This window comes from Hydra vulgaris, chromosome 02 (genome assembly GCF_038396675.1).
Source record: "Hydra vulgaris chromosome 02, alternate assembly HydraT2T_AEP".
Classification (NCBI taxonomy): Eukaryota; Metazoa; Cnidaria; class Hydrozoa; order Anthoathecata; family Hydridae; genus Hydra; species Hydra vulgaris.
In genome coordinates this window covers 7648603-7671801 of record NC_088921.1, presented here as the reverse complement: position 1 = coordinate 7671801, position 23199 = coordinate 7648603, and the positions used below count along the sequence as shown (strand labels likewise).

The following is a 23199-nucleotide window of genomic DNA, read 5'->3' as shown; positions in this document are numbered from 1 at the left end:
TTGTTGTTGTTGTTTTACTAACTGCTTATCCTGATTAAAAATCTTTATTATTTTTGAATAAAATTTACCTAATTCAATTCATTTTTTTTATTCATATTTTTGTATATAAAATATGTATTATAGAATATGTAAAAAAAGTAAAGTTTGAAGATTTATTGTAAGTTTCATCGTAACAAAACAAGTGAGCACTGCTTGATCCTAAGCAGTGTATATTAAATGTGTACATAGAAAGCTGTCTACGATAAAAAATATCGTTTGTAGAAACATCAGGACAATATATATTTTTAGCAAAGTCAAATGCAAGAGCTGCTTGGCCAGTATTTTCATTTTGCATTTTTGCATTGCAGTTTTTGCATTTCAACGTGTTTCTTTCTTTCTGGTATAAAACACCTCTGTTTTCCGCAAGTGAAGCTCTTTTTCTTGACGACTCTTGATGAATTGTTTTACAGAGGTGCTTTGATTTTTAAGTATAATATTGAGCTTGTCACATGTGAAGCATGTATCTTTATGAGGATAACCAAAGCTAATGTTAAACTTTTCTACAAATATTTTCCTGGTAAGAAAAAAAAGTAGAAAATTAGATAATATCTAATTATATTCTGAAATAATCACACATTATTAAAGTGCCTGTAGCTTTCTTGACAAACTTTATTCAGTGGGAAGCACTCCTTGTACATATTCTACATATATGATAAGTTAAGATCCTCTGGTAAATAAAGCTTTTTAGTGTCATGTAATGCATAATGACTTTTTTGTCTTTTAAAAGACTTGATATGATCAATACTCAGTGCATCCCAAACAATTTTTTTTTTGATAATGAACAGGGACCATTTCCCGATTCCAAAAACGTATTAAACAAAATCATCTATTTGGGCTTTTATTTTTTTTCAGATAGATATCATGTGTTTTTGCCTCATGAGGCAAAAACACATGATGAATTTGTAAAGTTGTTCTGCATTTGCTGTTTTCAGAAGTCAAAAGATTTAAGATTTATTAACTGCAAAGTGAAAACTTATTTATCAAATGGAAAACATGATTACTGCCAGCTTCTCAAAATGCACTTTTGGCAAGATTATGCGAGCCAAAACCCAGATCTCCCTGTTATAATTTGCTCAAAATGTAGAAAAAAGTTGTTGAGTGTAGATCCAACCTTTAGATCCAGACAGAGTTACGAAGGTAAATGCCAAATATAAGTACAATTTTCATTAAACAATTAGGTGATATATAAATAAATATGTTGCATATTCATGCTAAGAATATTTTTTTCTTTTAGATTTGAACACTAGAATTGTTAGAGGGAGCAAATGTGAATGTTTCATCTGTGAAAATGGAAGAAAGAATGGAAAAATTGAAGTTACAGTCCCAATGGTAGAATGCTTTACAGGAAATTCAGTTGCTTGAGGTCCTGAAAACAAGTTAGTAGAGAGAAATTTATGCAATACATGCAATGCCCAAATTGGAAAAGGAAAGTCTTATCCTTGCACCAAATTAGAGAGACAAAAGAATTTGTCAGCTATTGTACAGTCGGCATCCCCTGTGACTAAACAAAGAGTTCTTTCAAGATCTTTGAAAGATCTTAGTTCAGATAAGGAAATAATTCTAAACACTTTTGGCCCAAATAAGATGGTCGTCAGGATCGGAACTGAGCCGAAAAAACCATATTTTACATCAGAAAAAGTTTATCTTCTTCAACTGAAACTTCACTCGGTGATCGTAAAATGATTAAGATAAATCAGTTTCTTCAGTCTGAGGGTGTAAATGTTGAACCAGGATTCAGTAAGAAATTGACAAGCAATAATAATGCTATTCTAGACCTTTTTAATGGAGAAAGGCTTTCTATTTTTATGAAGGAAATGAGTAATGCAGGGGAAAAAGAGGTAAAAATAAATTAAAATCTTTTTTTTTTTACAAATCTCTAGCAGAGAACACATTTTATGTAAGTATTTTGAATATGTACATAAATATTTTTCATCAAGTTTTAGACAGGTTGAGTATTAACATTTAATTAGTATAACACAAGTGGCTAGGTAACTAATTTTGCATGTTTAGATGGTTGAGAAAGAGGTTCCTGGAGTATATTGTAATGATGTTGAAGAGCTTGTGGCCCTGGTCCTTCAACACAGAAATCAGGTCCCTAATGATGTTGATATCAAGCTTGACATAGATGGGGGGCAAGGGTACCTTAAAGTGACTTTGTCAATTACATTAAAACCAGAAATGAAGACACATACTGTCTTAGAGAAAAAAAGTTGAAATGGGGAATGATATTCAAGCCAAGATTTTAAGGATTCAAGTGTTCACAAAACTCTCATTCTCGCCATTTTGCCCTCAATTAATAAAAGCTATGTAAATTTAAAAATGATCTTTGATAAATTGAAGATAAATTCTTTGGACTACACTGTATCAGAAGATCTGAAAGTTTTGCTCCAGATGGTTGGCAAACAGACAGCAGCATCTAAACATCCTTGCCCATTCTGTAAAACCTCATCTCCCAAAATGATGAAATCTGAACATTATACGTTGTCTTCTCTTTGTAAACTGTACGATGATTGGATGGTGGATGGTGCAAAATTAGGTAATGCAAAAGAGTTTAGTAATGTTGTACATCCACCTCTATTAACTAGGAACCCAACCAAGAAGATAATTGAAATAGTTGATATACCAGGTCTACATATACTGCTAGGTGTAGTGGACAAGTTAATCTCAGAAATGGAAAAGAAGTTATTTAAAACCAAGGAGGAGGGATTTATATCTATAAGTTCTTTTTTGGGATCTATTAATCTCAACCGGGTATCTTACCAAGGGCAGCATCGCCTTCCAGGCGATGCTGCCCTTGGTAAGATACCCGGTTAGATATATCTTGGTAAGATATGCTTGCAACCTTTTCCTGAAAAAATCGAGAGCTTGGAAGTATTTTTCCAACAGAAAGGCCTGGGTATTCAATCAGCCAAGTATAAAAAAGTTTTACGAGACTTCAACAAAATAGTTCAAGGATGTTTTGGCAAACCTGTTAGTCCTCCATATATTGATGACATAAAGGAATTCTCCTCAAGCTACAGGGACCTGGGAGCCACAGTACCTTTAAAAGTACACATAGTAGAACAACATATTGAGGAGTTCATCAAAATGAAGGGAGGACAGTTTGGTAAGATTTTTACATTGTTTATTTAGTAAATTTAATAATATTGAAGATAAATAAAATACATTTAATTTTTGATTTGTCAATCCTATTTCCTTATACAAGATATATATGATGTTTAGGATTAGGTTACTGGACAGAGCAGGCCTTGGAGTCTATTCATCAAGACTTCAAGCAGTTTTGGGAAAGTTGAAAAGTTGGGCAGCATAGCCCAAATTATCTTACAGCACTGAAAAAAGCAACTGTTGCTTATAACTTTAAACATTTTTGATCTAATAAATTTAGTTTTGTGCAACTCCTTTAATTTTTTAATTTATTGACACATTTTTAAAACCTAACATACCTCCTAACTAAACCAAAAATACTAAATTGACTCTAAAAATATGTTTTAGATATAAAATAGGTTATACATTTTTTTGGAAATGAAAAGAAATGGTTTATTTTATGGATTCATTATGTTTCATGTGTATACGACAATTTGACAGTGAATACGACCTCGGATAGTATTGTTGAAGAAAAACAAACCTTCTTGATTTTAAAAGACGGTTATTTTGACACAAAAAACATCAAAATCAGACTTCATGTGATTTTTTTTATCACGCAACCTCTTAAAAATCTAAAATACCTAATTTCTCAAAAAGCCCCCAATGGATGATTTTGTTTAATACGTTTTTGGAATCGGGAAATGGCCCCTGTTCATTATCAAAAAAAAAATTGTTTGGGATGTCTACCATGGTCTTGAAGTATGCTCCACTGCACTGTGAATAATACTATTTACAATATGGTCTGAAAAGGCTAGAGGTCGATTTGTATGTTTTCCTTGGTGCTTTTTAGGAGAAACTCTATACAAAATAATCAAACATACAAGCTTTATAATGTTTTATTAACTTAACGAAGCCAAACTATTAAGTTTTAAGCTCATATAACATCTTTTTTTGCTGTTGTTATTTGTGAGAAAGAAACTTTGTTGAAACGCATTTGTTCATTAAAACCTCAATCATTGAAGCAAGACAGTTGTCTTGATGATCTTTATTTTGCAAGTTGTTAAAGTACAAAAGTAAAAACTCCCTTTCTTCTACTGTCATATTCTGAAAACACATATAAAGCTTGCAATTACACAGAAAGCCCATCGTATGCAAAGATAATCGTTCATTTCTGTCTAGTTCCCACTTTCGACCAAGTATTTTTCTTTTTTTGGGAATTTCTGTAGAATCTGGAATTTGACATTTATCCTCCATTTTTACAATAACAAGGTGTTTTTTCTTTTTTTTTTTTTTTTTTTTTTTTGTTATTTCACCTCCCCAAGGCCCAGAAGGCCACTACAGATGAGGAGGTTACTTAATTGTGGTTATAACCCTCTCTCAACTCTATAACTCTGAAACACGAACCTTGACGAATAAGGCCGCTGCGCGGAGAAACAAGTTAAGCGCGGCACTACCAGGGACGTGGTGGGGATCGAACTTGGAACCTCTCGCTTATAAAGCGAGCGCTCTACCACTACACCACTAGTGCATTTTGCAAAATAAAATTTGATTGGGTGTTATGCAAATAGTAGTAAAAAGCGCTCCTATACAGAGTGGACATCTCTGATTTAACTCTTGAACAATTTGGACATATATGGTTTACCCCTTGTGACCCCTTTTTACAAATGGAAATTTAGATATGATCTAACTTTTTTTTTTAATATTCATCTTCTTAAAAGATGCACTAAGTTGCCAACAACATAGTGGGAATATTAACTCAAAACTTGTTAATATGTGACATCACTGGTTTTCCACTTGGACCCTTCATATATATTAATATATTATATATATTTTTATATATAATATAAATTTTTAAATATTATTAACAATAATTATAATAGTGGCAACTAAAGTTAAAACAATAAAAAAAGTTTTTACATTTTAACTTCTGTCAGATTGCAAATTTTGTTTAAAGAAATTTAATGATTCAGTTTTCAATTTTAATAATAATTTATTAGACAACTTTTAGGTTAACAAATAATTGAAAAACTTTGGTTGCATGCTGTTTTTAATAATAAACCAAGCAAGCTAGAATTTTCTCACTTAAAGGGAACTATTTTATCAATCTAGAACTAAATGTTTCTAAAGCGTTTTATATATTATAAATAGGGCTTCTAATAATAGTTTTCTATTTAAAAAATTGTGTATTCTACATCTTAACTTAACATGTTAATTATAGAATAAATTAACAAAAGTTATTGAAATAACTTGTTAATATAACGTTAGTGATACAACATAATTACTTGTTTTTTATAATATTATACTAATATTACAATCTTTTTTTTGGTTAGGTAAACTCTATATCAACCATAAAAACCTACTTGAAATTCTTCAGAAGACAATAGAATTAAACATAGTAACAGAAGGCAATAGAAATAACCATAATACCAAAAGAATTAACCATAAAAAGAAAAAAACTACAGAAAAAAAAAAACCATAGAAAGAAAAAAAGCCATAAAAGGCAACAGAATTAACATATTCACAGAAGGCAAAATAATTAACCATATTAACAGATAAGAAGTGAATAGAAACAAAAAACTTTAAGAAATTTCTTAGTACAAAAGACTCTTAAAGATGTTTGCCTATAAAATGGACTTTCCGTTGCACACATTAGTTACCATTACATTAGAGTACCTTAAGTCACATTACTTCATTCTTAGGTCACTTCATTTTGCCAAAAGAGATTTTAGATTAAGCACATAGTATACAAGCGCTGATCCGATGTGGATTATAGAGCAACTGAATAAACATGTACATTTGTGTTCAGTGTGGTCTTAATGTTTTAAGCGTCATAACCACATCCAGAGAGTGAGCCTAATGTATGTTTTGATGTTGTGGTGTAAATTAGAGGCAGTCATAGCTCACCAATCACAAAGAAATTAATAAATATTGTTTCTGCAACAAAGTGATTGCATACAGGTGACTAACAGAGCCACCCATGGAAGTGATGATCCTAAGAGCTGATTGTAAAGTTGTTAAGATAGATCCCTAATCTTTTGATCTTCAGTAAAAGGCAAAAGATTAGAGTGTGAAACAAATAATACCTTTATGTAAAAGGGTAAGGGGAATATCTTAGCTACTATATAAATATATATAATAATTTCGATCTTTCTATATTTATGAGTGGTAATGTACTCAATAAATCATTTACCTTTTATCTTTTAGAAATAACTCTTACTTCAGATCTTTCTTGAAAACCATATATCAAATCCATTGCAAAATTAGCAACTGCTAAGGTTGCTTCAATTTATCGTGCTCCACACTTTTTTACAACGGATTCTATTATTTATCTCTATAAATCTCAACGCCATCCTTGTATGGAATACTGTTGCCATTTCTGGGGCTGATCTTCCAAAGATGTCCTTTCTCTGTTGGACAAGGTGCAAAAACGCATTGTAAACATAGTTGGACTACTTTTACAGCCAACCTCCATAATCACATCATTGTAACGTTGCTAATCTTTTTCTTTTCTACAAATACTATAATGGGCACTGCTCTAAAGAGCTAAGTCTCATCCTTTTACTGTGATTGTTCCTAAGTGTTTGAAAAACTCTTATTTGTCTAGTTTTTTTGCCTTGAACATCAGTTCTTTGGAATTTGCTTCCTTCAACTTGCTTTCCTTATTAATATAATTTGCAAGCTTTTAAGTTGTCTGTCAATTGTTATCTTGCTCTATAAATTTTATCTTTTCTCTTCCAGTAACTTCTAACTCTAATAGTGGTTGCTAGCAGCCTTGTTGGAAGCGAAGATGTTAAAAAATTATATATATACTTTTTTTAAAAAACAATAAAATATAAGAACTGAAGTTTTTCTTTAAAATTGATTTCAATGCACATTGATATTAAAACAAATAATATTCATTTTAGTTTTTTTTTACAATTTTTTTTATTAACAAAAAATTTTTTGTTGTAAAAGATATTGTTTAGCTGAAAACAAGATGAAATAAATTTGTGTAGTTATAGCTGTTATGTTTTATAAAACGAAAATTTTTTATGTCTATTGAAAATTATCAGGTCTTTAAACCATGTCTTTGTTTTATTAAAACATACATTGTCTGTTTTTCAACATTACCTCTTTGTAACTGCAGTCCTAATGTAGTGGAAAATAACAGTCTGTAAAAATGTGGTTCAATGGTTATAATGGTTTCCAAGAAAACCACTTTAGTGTATGATTATATGGATATGACAAAGCTATATGCAAAATTCAAAATATTCAATATTGCTTTAATGAACTATTCAAAACTTTAATAAAAAAATCATTAACCAAAGTTTGAAATGAGTTATTTAACACCAAATATTATAAGATAATAGAAATAAATGAGGAGCAATTTAAAATTACCATCTATTGACAGTTTTTTTTAACTATTTATAAATTGCTATACAACTATTCATAAATTTATATAAGAATATTTTATCAATTTATTTTAATACAAATAATTTAAAAACCTTTGAATGGTTAATCACATGAACAAAATTGTGATACTACTATATATAGAATACTTAATTCATTTTTAAATTATGCTTTTAATGTTGATACAACCCTCTCTTAAAGCTATAGCTCTAAAGCACAAACTCAAAAAACTCAAACAATGGTCTCTGCACAGATAAACAAACTGAGCAAGGTACTATCAAGGAGATTTCGGACAATTCAAATTTTCTAATCAATCCAAAAAAAATTTTCAGCACCAGGACATCTCGGAATTTAATGATTTTGCATTACAAGCTTAAATTAATGTAAGAAAACTTCACTAAAATTTAATGTCTGACTCTTTAAGGTTTCAGAGATACCAATACTTAGTCCCAATCTCCTTTTTGAAAGCTAAAACACTAAAAAACTTAAAGCTTCTAAAAAAAAAAATCAAGTTTAAAACGGTGAAAAAAGTTGAATTTTTAAGATTTTAAATTTTATAGGAATTACTTTTGAAAAAAATATAAAAAATTTGATTCAAAAATAAAAATTCAATGATAAAAATAAGAGAGATGAAATGTAATCAGTTAGGTTATATAATCGTTTATGATATACAAAGTAAAACAAAAGAAATTTCATTGTTTTTACTATTAATTATTCAACTAAATTCATTCTCGTCATAAAATTTTCATTTATTTTTATCGAGATAATATAACATTTTAATTTACACCATTATAAAATAAACAAAAGATTTTAAAGCAAATTTATAAAACACACATAAACATTTTGAGGTCTACTATACGGATGTATTTTATTAAGTAAAGTTGTTAACTTTAATTATTTATTTTAATTATTATTTTTATTTTACATTTAAATTTAATATATTTAGCAATAATTGTTTCAGCTCTTTTCACGTTTAAAAATTCAAAAATTCACCATTATAGTATTCCGCCACAATGTAATAAAAATCATACTGAAAATAAATAATCACTGAAATAAAATCTGTCACCATTTCTATAGTACTTTTTAAGTTAACAAAGCATGCTGAAACTCAATTGTAAACAATAGTTTTTGAAAATTCAGTAAATGTTGAGCCTTTTAAAAAAAGTAAACATTACAATTACCTTTATTGACAGAAATTCTGTAAGCACTTTCTGGTAAATTTGAAGTTTCTAAATGAATATTGAAATAATTACCTAACAAATAAAAACTTTCACATAGAAAAAAAAAGAAGATAAAAGACTAAGACTGTTGGGCCTAAAGTCACAATCTACAATGTTAAAGTTTATATTTTAGATAAAAGAAGGCATTCGAAGAAAAGGCATCAACCTAAAACGCTTTGGGATATTGTATTTCCAAAGTCATTTAAACCAAAATAGCATTTTAAAGATAGTTCTTTTGTAGATCCTGCAGAATTCATGAGACAACTATCCAGGAACAAAAAAGTTAGCCCACAGACCAAAGGGAAAAAAAAAAATCAAAAACTTAACAAAAGAACAGTGGTAATACAATCAAGCCTTTACTTTGAAATAAAATAGTTTCAATTCAAATGAAGCTGTGTAATTTTCTTAATAATATATATTATTTATATAACTTATTTATATAATAATATAAATAAGTTACATAAAATAATATAAATAAGTTTTGAACAAAAAAATATCAAACAAAACAATCTTCTTAAGAATATGATATGTGCTAACCAAGTTGTTCAAAAAAATTTTTTTTTTTGATTTTTTAGTTATTAATAGCTAATATTTATTAAGTTACAGTTTTGCACAAAATAATATTAAAACTAAAGAAATATAAATGTTGTAAATATAGGTTGTAATAAATGATAAGTAAGAATAAAAAAATTAAAATTCTTGGAAAAGATAAGGAGATAAACGCTAAAAAATGACAACTGTCTCTAAACAAATATCTTAACCAAAAACACTACTTGACAATATTTAAATTGATGATAATGCCAAGATCTGCATTTAGTAGTATTTAGTATGGCATTATAAACTGAGTCAAATGATGTGGCCAATAGAATATTTACAAAATAAGTCTTGGCTGATCTAAATCCAAAACATGATAGTTTAAAAACTTCTATACAACTTTTTTTTTAGATGTGGGTATGGTAATATATTTGGATCTCCATGTATCTATGGTAAATATCAAAAACACCAGACCTATCTCCATGTATCTATGGTAAACATAGTAAATATCAAAAACTAAAAAAATCTCTACTCTATATTTTTATAAATACATTCAAAATTATATTTAAATAAAAACTTACATAATCAACAATATTTTTAAACTATTTACAAATATATACTATGGTAATGGTAAAGTTGATTTTTTACTAAAGCCTAAAAGATTTAGTAACAAATATATAATGTTACTATTTGATAACTTTATTTTTAAATGTATACTATGTGACTGAGGCTTAGCAGAATTATTTTTTTCTAATATAAAAAAAAAAAAAATTTATATACTAATTCACTTCCAACAAGGCTGAAAGCCTTATTCAAGTTTTCCTAATATTTTATGTGGTACTGCTAATGAAGTTTTTAAATTTTTTGGTTAACAACAACTAATATTTATTAAATAACAGCCAGGCCCTTGACATACATTCAAAATTCAAAAAGATTTGCAATTATTATATTAACCAGTGTTATCTAAAAATCTTACATATAACAACTGCTTATCATTTCATTAATTTTTTAATCATTTCATTCCATAAATAAAAAAAGATGCGTTAATACTACAAGTTGTAATACACATTAGGTATATTAAAACAATCTCTTACATGTACCTATTTAAGCCATGTTTGAAGAATCCAGTACCAAGGCATTTAAAAATAACTGTCATCCACCATTAGTGATATTGCTTGCATTTTTTTGAGTGACAGAAATATTGAGTTTTTTTTAAAAATCATCTATATTTTTTTTAAAAATCATATATAGTGTTTATAAAACAATAAATTGTTTTATAAACACTAATATGAACGAAAATATAGATCTCCTCAGAGTCGCGTCTATTATCTTCGATGAGGATCAGCACTTATAGCTAGTTTACCCCATCAGACAAACGTCATCGCCACTTATGCTTTACCCCGCGACTTACGCCTAATCCATACTGCAGTAAAAAAGGATTCAATACAAATAGCCAAAACCCAACCATACCCAAATTAGTAAAACACTAACATTTTTTGAGATATGATGTAAAAAGTGTAGATCTACTGTACAATATAAATAAAAATAACTAAATAAATCACATACCCTACTACCGGTACAAAATACTAAGCGCAATAAATTAAAATTCTAATAAAAAAACGAGAACAAAACTAAAGCAATTAAAGTATGCAGACAGAAAATACTAATAAATTTCCTTCTATGACCATTTAAGCCAAACAGGTACTTCCTGCATAAATAAACCAAAAACAATCAAATGGCAATATACCCTATTAAAAACCCTTTTAAATTTAAATAAAACAAAATAGAGACTTCAAAAAACTCTAACGCAGTCATAGATTTTGTTAACCAATCTAAAGTGAAAGCAAATGAAACAACCCGCGCAACTTAAAATCATTACTAAAAATCAAGTAATGTATGATAGTAGGAAAAATATATATAAATATAAATATTGTCTTCAAAAATGTAAAGATTTAAACATGTGGTGAAGGATATAAGAAATTCTCTGAATAATAATAAAAGACGAAAAGTGAGCATGTGAAAATTAAAGCAAAGCTGAGTTATGAATGTAAGATAATATAGCATAAAAGTTCCTTGATAATAGTAATAATATAAAAATCATCAGTAAAATTATATATTAAATAATATTTTATAACGATTTACAAAATACTAAAATAAGACCAGATAAATTTAAGCCAAATGAGTGGTTAAAAAACTATTTTGGTTGATATACTAATAAGCCATGATATAAAAATGATGTACGAAGCGGGAATTTTTCAGGGAACAGCTGATCAAATGAATTATCTCATTTGTGAGGGTGAAAGTTGTCTACCTGCAGAAAATAATTTTTAAATTTTAAGAAAACTAATGATCTAAGTGGCAAAGTGATACGTGATAAAAAAAGGTGATATCGTTTGAAAAAGAAAATCTCGACTTTTATTACTTAGTTGGTCAAGATTATAAGGGCACATCAACTATGCTTAAAGATAACATTGTTGAACTTAAAAAAATAAAAATATTTTTTAATCAGTTGATTGGATGTTTTTTTAGTTTTGTAACTTATTTTTAAAAACTTGTGAATTTTAATTTTTTCTAAAGTACTTGAAATTCCAAAAACTTTTACTGACTAATCTAAACAATAACTTTCTCAAATATTTGTATATATAACATAATATAACAGCAATTATTAACCATAACTACTAAAAGGGCCATTACTAAAAAAAGGCCACAATTTTATTTTTAAGTATAAAATTTTTTTTTAAAAGGTTTTGAGAGGATTTAGAAGTCTGTGTGTTTAAGTAGGCCATGATTAAAACAAATTTTGCTTTAATATCCAGGGCAGAAAAAGTTTGTTTGGTGCCAAAAAAATCCAAAAATAGACTTTATAGACAAAAAAAATTTCCTGTAAGTATTTTCTGAAAAGTTAAGGGTAAAAATGAATTTAGCTATATTAAGGAATGAAAGCATACAGCCCCCCTCCCACACTATTTCTGTTGATACATTTTCACTATTCAACCACTCCCCCTCTTCCACCAAAAAATCATGGATCCTTCACTTAGAATTGATAGATTTAAACCTATTATTATATAAAAGCACAGCAAGGCAGATATCTGTGGCAGCATTTAGTAACGATGCACTACTCCAAAAAGAAAATAGATTTGTACAATCAAAATGGCAAAAAAGCGCCACAAGAAATATACCCATTGCATTGCAGAAACTTTAGACCTTAGATAGGCCTGAGGTTTCTGACAGAAATGCAGTGCTTGTGTTGACAGAGACATTGAGAGCCCTTGGACAAAAGATTATTAGGTGGTCCACTTGTTGCGTGTGTACAAATCACTGCACTTAGATTTTTAAAAAACTGAAAGATGATTTTAAAGAAGACACTTCCATAGTTGTTAATTGGGATTGCAAGATGATGCAAGATTGACAATTAAAACTTATGCTGAGCAACTTGTCATTGTCTCTAGATTAAGTGAAAAGCAGCTGTTGACTGTTGCAAAAGTAATAAATCTCAAGCAACACTGTTGTAAGTGCCTTCGAAGAATAGGACTTGGCAAAAAACTGATGGTTTGTCATTTGACACAACTGCCTAAAATACTAGATGAAAAAATTGGGCATGTATTATCAAAACTTGAGAATGACCTACTCTATTTTGCAGGTCAGTATCACATCTTGGGAGTGGTACTTAAAACTTTTAGTTTTAGTTCTCATGGAATCATTCGATGTAAAAATGGGACCTGACCAGATAATACTATTCAAGAGATTTTAAGTCCAATTGAAGAACATTGACAATTCCTGTGTTGTTTCTCCAGGGGCGTGGTATATGCAGTATTTTACAATGTATACAGTATATAAAGGCCTATAAATATACACACACACGCATATATATATATATATATATATATATATATATATATATATATATATATATATATATATATATATATATATATATTTATATATATATATATACATATATATATATATATATATAAATATATATAAATATATATATATATATATATATATATATATATATATATATATATATATATATATATGTATTATATATATATATATATATATATATATATATATATATATATATATATATATATATATATATATATATATATATATATATATATATTAGGGTGTTAGGGTGTACCAAAATAAATAAAAATTTTGAAAAAAAAAAGTGAAAATGAGAAGATTTTTGTGTCAAATTTTTTAGGCCAACCTTTAACAGTTTGAGGTTGGCAAAAAATCGCCCACCACTGTTTTCCCAACTCTGAGGGTTGAATCTAAGGCTGTGTTTTGACAATAGAACCTAAACCATTACTGGAATAAATTGCTTAAAACACAGGTATTATTAAAGAGTAAAGAAACATGTAAACAACAAATATTATGAAAAAAAATCATAGCATGTTATTCAGTTAACAAAATAATATTTGTTATTAAAAAATTTATGAAAAAATAACTTTTAGAGAGTAAATAAGATTCTAAAAACAACTGGAAACATCATTTGGTTAAAAGTAATGCTGATTTAACAACAATTCCATTTACCACGGAAACTTCTTAGATTTACTTAAAAAGATATTTTTTATTTATTAGGTCAAACTCAGACAAGATTAATAATACAATCTTGTATAAATTTGAGGTACTTGTAAAAGGAATCTAGTTGAAAAGCTGTGAATTAGCAAATGATGATGAAATTAAGCAAAAATGGACAGCAAAATCAAAAAAAGTTACTAAAGCAAAATCCTGGCAATGATGGTTTTTACCATCATTGCCAGGATTTTTTTCTACTTTCAAAAAAATTCAACTAGTTTCTAAGCATCTTTAAAAATATGTACCAAATCGTCAAGAAAAAACTTTCAATGAAGATCTAAAAAATTTGTTTGATATAGTTAGTGTAAATGCTGTAACTGTAATTACAAGTCATGAAGACAAGGATTTTCTTCTTGCACAGAGAACTGGATAGATAAATAAATATGAGTAATGGAATCAATGGACAAGATCCTAGCTGCTAAAAAGCACTAATTGAGCAAAGAAAAAGCTTAGAAACTCTGGAATTGGCGCACTGAAACTTGGTACACTTACAAAGCTGAAGAAGCATTGCATCTTCTACAATAGTCCAGTTGGAAACATCTGACAGCAGTACTAGTTCAAGAAATTATGTGAAGAGAATTCTAGTGCTTTGCCTGGAGATATAGTTCCAAATCCAATAAAGCAAAAAAGCACTACAAGAAATATACCCATATAGTCTTTCATAGAAAGACGTGCGATTGCTTGTCTTTATATGACCAGGCAAATTATATTTTACTTTGACGATTTAACCGCAGCTATTTCAAAAAACATTTTAAAAACGCGTTGAATGAAAATTTTTTTGAATGTGAAATAAATTACATCAAAACTTCTTAACAAATATTTTTATATTAGCGAAAACACTTGAGTGAAATAAATGACATAAAAACTTCTTAACAAATGTTTTTATATTAAAGAAACGCTTTTTTTGAACAATTTACTGATAATGGTTTTTTTTAAAGTATAATTGGCATTTAAATATATTTTTTTAATTTATAATATATAAATTGTTAAAGAGTGCATTTTTTATAATAGTTGTTAAGAATTGAAAATAATTAAAAAATAAAAAATTGTTTTGTTTTTATAAATGATCACATTCTACGACAACGAAAGTCTCTTTAACAAAATTTTAATATAATAATAATAACTAAAATTAATGCATTTGAAAAGATAAATAAAATTTCAATGAATAAAAAATACAAATGTTTTAAAAAAGTCGTTACAATTAAATAAGTTTGATTTTAAATGCTTTTATATTATCAAAACGGTTATTAATAAAGTAACAAAACACTTCTAATGAATTTTTATAATTAGTATTAATAAACTGTTGCTTTTTTTTACTAATATAAATATGTATTTTTTATGATAAATGTTTATCTTTTGAAACATATTTAAAAAAACAAACAAAGTACATATGTTAAAGCAAACAATGAAATGGCTTTTTTAATGCATAAATTGAATAGAAAAAGCATTTTAGCTTGTTGAGTTTTGTTTTAAATGAGTTATATATTTTTTTGCGTGTGTTTTTGCTTTAGTGAAGAATTTTTTTTTCTTTTCTCTTTCATTAAGATTTTCTTGTCTTTTTTAGATTCAGGTCAGGATATCAAGATCAGGTCAGAATATTAAGATCAGGTCAGGTTATCCTGCTACTGGTAACATGTAACCCAGTACAATCTGCTTCATGTCCTGCTGCCTTGTAAGAAACGCCTTTTTAGGCAAAGGCTAGGAGATGCCAACTCCAACTTAAAACACTGTCTGCCTTGGGGCTCTTGGTTAAGTAAAGGCTAGAGATGGTGTCTCGATAAAAATACTTATCTTGAGCAGATGTCATATGTAACCGGCTACTGTCTTGTAGAAGGCCTTCTAGGCAAAGACTTAAGGGGTTAACAGATTCTATCTGTTGACAAGCCTCGCACCCCTTCTTCATTTATTAGGCTGGCGCAGATGTATCTTTAATACATTGTTTCCAGTTTAGGATGTTGAATGCTGGATCTTCTTGACTCAATGCATAAGTTTTGCTTGTGTCTCTGTTTTTATGACTAGGCAACTCATTCTATTAACTCCTAATAAGAGTCCAGCTCTAAAACTCAGCTTTATGGTTCCGAGGCCGGCTGGTAGTCAGGTTTCCTGAACACTGTGGTAGCTCTCAGAGAGGCTGATTCCATAAACAGCAGAAAAACATCAAAGTATTAACAGTGCCATGTTGCACATAGATGGCGACCCTGTTTGTACTTTTGGTGTGCATTGCCGAGGCAACATTTGGAGCCCTTTGTTACAATTAGGGTTTATTAATAGTAATGAGGCAATTGCTTGGCTATTTAACAGTGTTCTGAGTACTATCTATGCTTTGAGTCAAGTTCTTCAATCAAATTTAAAAATGAATAATGTACCAAAAACTATAAAACACAAAAAACCATCATCATCACCAAGTTCTCTAAACCTATCATTCAATAATATTTGTGGTCTTTGAAGTAACTTTTCCTCTGCTGAATCTTATCTTTTGCAAAGTTCACTAGAACTACTTGCTCTTTGTGAGACTAATTTAAGTTCAGCTGTCTCATCTTGCGATCATAGTGTTGATGGTTATCTTCCTTAAATTCGTAAAGACTCCAATAGTCACATGCTTGGCCTGGGCATTTACATTCGTAAGAATTTACCCATTTGTCGGGAAACTAGGTTTGAATCCACAGACTATTCTTTCATGTGCTTTCGTTTACCACCACTTCACTCTATCGCCTTTCTCTTTGTTCATTATCGCTCTCCTTCATCTCAAGACTGGACTCTTTTTAATGTTATTTCTGATCATAATGACCAAGCCCTCTCTCTTTATCCATCAGCTAATATAGTTGTTGTCAGTGACATTAATACTAAACTTTCTAATAGTAGACTTTCCAATTTGTTTTCCAGACAACCCAAATCATTTACCTTCTCTACTCCACTTATGCCTTGTTTCTGATTCAAGTCAGTGCTCAGTTTCTCCACATTCACCCCTTAGGTGCTTCTGATCATAGTTTAATCTCTCTAAAATTATTATCTCATTCTTCTTCATCACCTAAATTCCCTAATATCGTACCTCTTACAACTACAGTAAAGCTGACTGGGATTCTTTCCGTGATTTTTTTCATGATGGCCCTTGGGTGAAAATCTTTTGTCTTCCTATCGACAAATGTGCTTCTTACATAACTTCGTGGATTCAGGCTGGCATGATATCTTTGTTTCCTCTCGACAATTCCAGGTCAAGCCTCACTCTTCTCCATGGTTTTCCTCACACTGTGCTGCTGCGATTGCTAATCGAAACCGTTACTTCCATATTTATCAGCAACACAATTCTCCAGAAAAAAGACGTCTTTTTATTACTGCTAGAAGCCATTGTAAAAAGGTTTTCTCTAACGCCAAAGCCAGATATTCTCAGGTCATGAAATCTCGTATCTCATCTCAAAAATTAGGCTTTCGTGACTTCTGGAGAATCTTTAATAGTATTAATAATAAGGGCAAATCTTCAAGTCCACCTCTCTTGTATGGTTCAGACTTTGTCACCACACCTAAAGACAAAGCTGAATTGTTTGATAAAAACTTTTCATCAATATCATCTCTTGATTCCACTAGTTGCATTCTATCTGATATTGCCAACAAACAGGTTGATCCGTTGCTTGACATTCGTATCACTCCAGCTTCTGTATCTAAAGTGATTTCCTGCCTAGATTCTTCTACAGCTTGTGGCCCAGACAACATACCTGTTATTGTCTTGCAGAAGTGTTCTCCGGAGCTATCGTCTATACTCTCAAAACTATTCAACAAATGTTTATCAGAGTCTTGTTTTCCAGCCTGCTGGAAAGCGGAATCTGTTATCCCTATCTTCAAAAATTCTGGAGAGCGATCTGATTTAATAAACTACCGTCCCACTAGTCTTCTTCCTATCATAAGCAAGATTTTTGAATCTTCAATTAACAAACACTTAATTTCTTATCTTGAATCTAATAACTTACTTTCTGACCATCAATATGGATTTTAATCAGCTCGTTCCACAGCTGATTTGCTATCAGTAGTAGCTAATCGGTTTTATTTAGGTTTGTTAACAGTAATAACTGATAGGTTTAGGCATTAGATAAAGATGGTGAGGTTAAGGTCATCGCACTTGACATTTCAAAAGCTTTTGATAAAGTTTAGCATGCTGGTCTTTTCATTTGAGCTTGAAAAGGATCTCACTTCTGCTGTAGCAGAAGTGAGATCCAAAATGGGGCTCACAGTGGTGAACTTCAATAGCTGGTGAACTTCAATAGCACTTCTTGGGCATGGGGCTCACAGTGGCTGGTGAACTTCAATACAGATAAAACTCAATTTTTTCAGCCAATTGTTATCGCAATAATTTAGATCTTCCTATATTTATGAACGGTAATGTACTCGATGAGTTATCTACTCTTCATCTTCCAGGATTAACTCTTACTTCTAATCTTTTTTGGAAACCATATATCAAACCAGTTGCAAAAATAGCATCTGCTAATGTTGCATCTCTTTATCAAGCTTGACACTTTCTTTCTTCCGATTCTATTCTCTATCTCTATAAATCTCAAATCCAGCCTTGTATGGAATACTGTTGCCATATCTGGGGCGAATCTTCTAATAATGCCCTTTCTTTTTTAGACAAGGTGCAAAAACGCATTGTAAACATAGTTGGACCTTATCTTGCAGCCAACCTCTAACCATTATCACATCGTCGTAATGTTGCTTCTCTTTCTCTTTTCTACAAATACTATAATGGGCACTGCTCTAAAGAGCTAGCGTGTCTTGTGCCATCTACTAAAATTCATTCTCGTGATACTCATCATTCAATTAAGTCTCATCCTTTTTCTGTGACTGCTTGAACTGCTTGGTTGCTTAAAGCCTTGTTGGAAGCAGAGATGTTTACAAAAAAAAGTCAAATAAAGTTTTTGTAGCGCATTTTAAAATTTTGAAATCTCAAAAGCTGTGGTCAAATTGTCAAAGGAAAATCTAATTTGCCTAGTCATATAAAGACGTGCGATTGCACATCTTCCTGTGAAAGACAGAGGCATTTAGAGCCCTTGGATAAATGTTGACTATTGCAAAAGTAATAAATCTCAAGCAACACTGTTGTAAGTTCTTTCAAAGAATGGGGCGGCAAAAAAATTAATGGTTTGTAGTTCGAAACAACTGCCTCAAATACTGGATGAAAAAATGGGGCATGTACTATTATTGAAACAAAACTTGAGAAGGACCGACTCTTTTTTACAGATCAGTAATGTGAAAATGTCTGGAACCAGACAATACTATTCAAAAAATTTTAAGTCCAATTAGAGAACATTGACAAGTTCCAATTCCTGTGTTGTTTCTCCAGGGGTGTGGTATATGCATTATTTTACCATGTATAAGGATGTAAAGGCCTATACGCACACATTTATATATATGCATATATATATGCATATATATATATATATATAAATATATATATATATATATATATATATATATATATATATATGTATATATATATATATATATATAAATATATATATATATATATGTATATACATATATATATATATATATATATATATATATATATATATATATATATATATATATATATATATATATATATATATATACATGCATATATATATATGTGTGTGTGTGTATAGGCCTTTTCATCTTTATATGTGGTAAAATAATGCATATACCACACCCCTGGAGAAACAACACAGGATGAATATATATATATATATATATATATATATATATATATATATATATATATATATATATATATATATATATACATATATAAATGCAACACGGGATAAATATATATATATATATATATACATATTTATATATATATAAATGTATATAAATGTATATATATATATATATATATATATATATATATATATATATATATATATATATATATATATATATATATATATATATATATATATATATATATATATATATATACTTGTAACAACAACAAAAAAGTAACAACAAAAACTATATACAAAATTAATAACATAATTTAGATATATATATATATATATATATATATATACATATATATATATATATATATACATATATACATATATATATATATATATATATAAATTAAAATAAATAACATAATTTATATATATATATATATATTTATATACATTTATACACATATATAAATTATATATATACATATATAAATTTACTTAACAAACGAGCTTAGCTCGTTTGTTAAGTAAATTTAATGGTGATGTAATAATGTGGTATTTTTCTGTCCAGCATAAATTGCAAAATTTACCACAGGTTTGAATGGCTCCACTTGATCAAAAATATTCCATTTTAGTATAAGCTCTAAAGCTTTATTTTTGCATTCCCACACAAATTTTGAAAGTTCAGTGGAGTTGGTCTTACTTTCATAAATTAAAGAGTTTCTATGTTTATACCACCTGTCTTTGAATTTTTCTCAGTAAGGCCAATGCAATAATATCCTTCTTCTTCTTGGTGAGTTTTTACGTTGCAAATATAAATAAGATTTTTTGTAAGGCATTTTCCTTTGAATAGGCATAAGGTAGTTTGTTGTCAATTGCATAATTGGTTGGCATTTTCATGAGAATTAAAAAGTATACTTTTATTATGAGAAGTAATAATACTCTTGATGTTTGGAAGGCAGCTATAACTAACCTTTAAGTTGTTTGAGTTAAAAAGTTTGCGAAGTTTGTTTAGGGAAACATTTATCAATTGTACTCAAAAAGTTTTTGCTACACTTGTTATGGCGTTGAGCGGTGGGTTAAACCAGATAATTATACTTTTTCAAGATTTTGTATCATAATTTTGAATATTTGGAATGAAATTGATCTTATCTTTGAATCCACAAGAATTAAGAGCATTATTATAAAATGATGCGGCTCTCAAAAGCTTCTTTGTTTGAAGATATATTACTGATGCAATTAGAGATCATTTTTGGTATCGATTTTATGATGCTTGGTCTCAAATATCGTCAGTTATATTAAGTAATTACAGTTATGATGCTTAAAAATATTATGATGCTTAAAGAAATATTAACAATTTTTTTAGAAAACATTATGATGAAAACATTGTGAATAAATATAAGAAAAACAACCGCTGCTGACAATTATTTTTGTAATGAATTTATGAATGATACAAAACATTATAAAAAATTGTAAACTTTAATTGTAAATTTTAAAAGACTAATACTAAAACACTATTTCAATAAAAATAAAAATAATAGTAAATATAAAAACATTTGTGGATTTTTTTCAGAAAAATGTGGTAAAAGGCTCATATTTAGATAAAAAGTAAAAGACTCATGCGAGAATCTTGAATAGCTTATAGAGCCACCACACACTTGTGTTTCTCAACTATATGAATGATCTTTAAAATTTTCTTACCAATAAAGTAGCTATGTTTGCTTAATGAGACAATAATATACCTTGCTCAAAAAAGTTATGAGATTTTAATTACTTCAAAAAAACAGCTGATCTTGAATGTGATCTCTCTTCTAAGATAGCACCTGTTTATTTAAACCTCATTCCATTCTATAGCTCTATAAATCTAGTTTTCATACTTATATGAGACAACGATACTTAATGAGACAATGATATACAACAGGAATTACTTAATGAGACAACGATATACTATAGCTTTCAATAGCTCTATAAATCTAGTATTCATTCTTGTATAGAATAGCGTTTTCATACTTGGGTTGGTTCTTCTAATAATGCTCATTTTCTTTTAAACATAATTCAAAAACATATTATAAATGTAGTTTGACCTGCTCTAACCCCAAGTTTGTGGTTCTGTCCCATTTGTCAATTGGTTACAATTTTTTTCTATTTTCTAAAACTACTATCATGGTCACTGCTCAAGCGATGTACATCTCTCGCACATCTCTTGTTTAATCTCAAAAACTGTTATAATACTAAAAAGTTTTTTACCTCAAACTTAAATACTTTAGAATATAAATACTTTAGAATATAAACACAACACTTCCTGTCATTTTGTTTTCTTTACTTATGCAGTTTACAATTTTTTTAAGTCTCAACCATTTTCTTCTTATTCAACTTTTTTTCTTTGTTTTCTGTTAACTACCAACTTATAAAAATCTTATGAAATTTTTCTTTATTAAAAGTGAATTTGTTAAATATATATTGAAATATATATTAAAATGTAAAATTTTGTATCATAATAAGGATTAAATTTTTTTTTAATAGCAGTTATAAAATTAGTAAATAAATAAAAAAAAAAAAAAGATATTGAAAAAAGTGCAAGCTAAAGCTGATACCATTTATTTAATATACCACACACAATATATATATATATATATATATATATATATATATATATATATGTATATATATATATATATATATATATATATATATATATATATATATATATATATATATATACATATATATATATATATATATATATATATATATATATATTTAAACGTCATCACTTCTAACAAGGCTGCAAGCGACCACTATTAGAACTGGAAGTTACTGGAAGAGAATAGATAAAGTTAATAAGGCAAGATAGTGATTAACAGAAAATGTACAATAAAGTAGGTGGCACAAAAGAGTAGCATCTATTATATTATTTAGAAAATAGAGAAAGAGAAGCAACATAATGACATTTGATCATTAAAAGATCAAAAGCACATAAAAGAATAGTCTGTTGATTCACACTTTTTCCAATAAATGGGTGAATTGTTACAAATGTAAATGCTAAGGCCATGCATGTGACTATTGGAGTCTTCACAAATTAAAGGAAGATTACCATCAACACTAAGATCACAAAATGAGACAGCTAAATTCAAGTTAGTCTCACAAAGAACAAGTAGGCCTGGTAAAATTTGCAAGCGATAAGACTCAACAGAAAAAAAGTTACTTTGAAGACCACAAATATTTATAAACTATAAATTTAGAGAACTCATTGATGGCAATGGTTTTATGTTATAGGTATTATTATGTTATGGTATTACAGTTTTTGGTACTTTGGTCAATTTTGGATTTGTTAAAGAATTTGACTTTAAGAACAGATAGTATTCACTATACTATTTAATAGTCTAAGCAATTGCCTCATTACAATTATTAAAGCTGTAACAAAGGGCTTCAAAAGTGGCATGGACAATTCACACTGAAAGTAAGAACACGGACACCATACGTGCACAACATGGCACTGTTAGTAATCTGATACTTTACAGCTGTTGATGGATTCAGCCTCTCTAAGAGCTACCACAGAGATCAGGAAACCTGACTACCAGCGTGCCTCAGAACAATAAAACTGAGTTTTAGACCTGCACCCTCATTGGGAGATAATAGAATGAGTT

The 23199-nt window shown here is 28.8% G+C and overlaps 1 protein-coding gene across 2 annotated transcripts in view; it reads right to left on the bottom strand.

Annotated features, from left to right (window-relative positions):
* The window catches only part of LOC136076695 (NACHT, LRR and PYD domains-containing protein 3-like), a 65012-nt gene that overhangs the window by 25192 nt on the left and 16621 nt on the right, over window positions 1-23199 (bottom strand). For both annotated transcript variants that reach the window (XM_065790052.1, XM_065790053.1), the window contains exon 4: window positions 8694-8741. In XM_065790052.1, the coding sequence (XP_065646124.1) occupies window positions 8694-8741 (48 nt within the window). The remainder of the gene's footprint in view (window positions 1-8693; window positions 8742-23199) is intronic.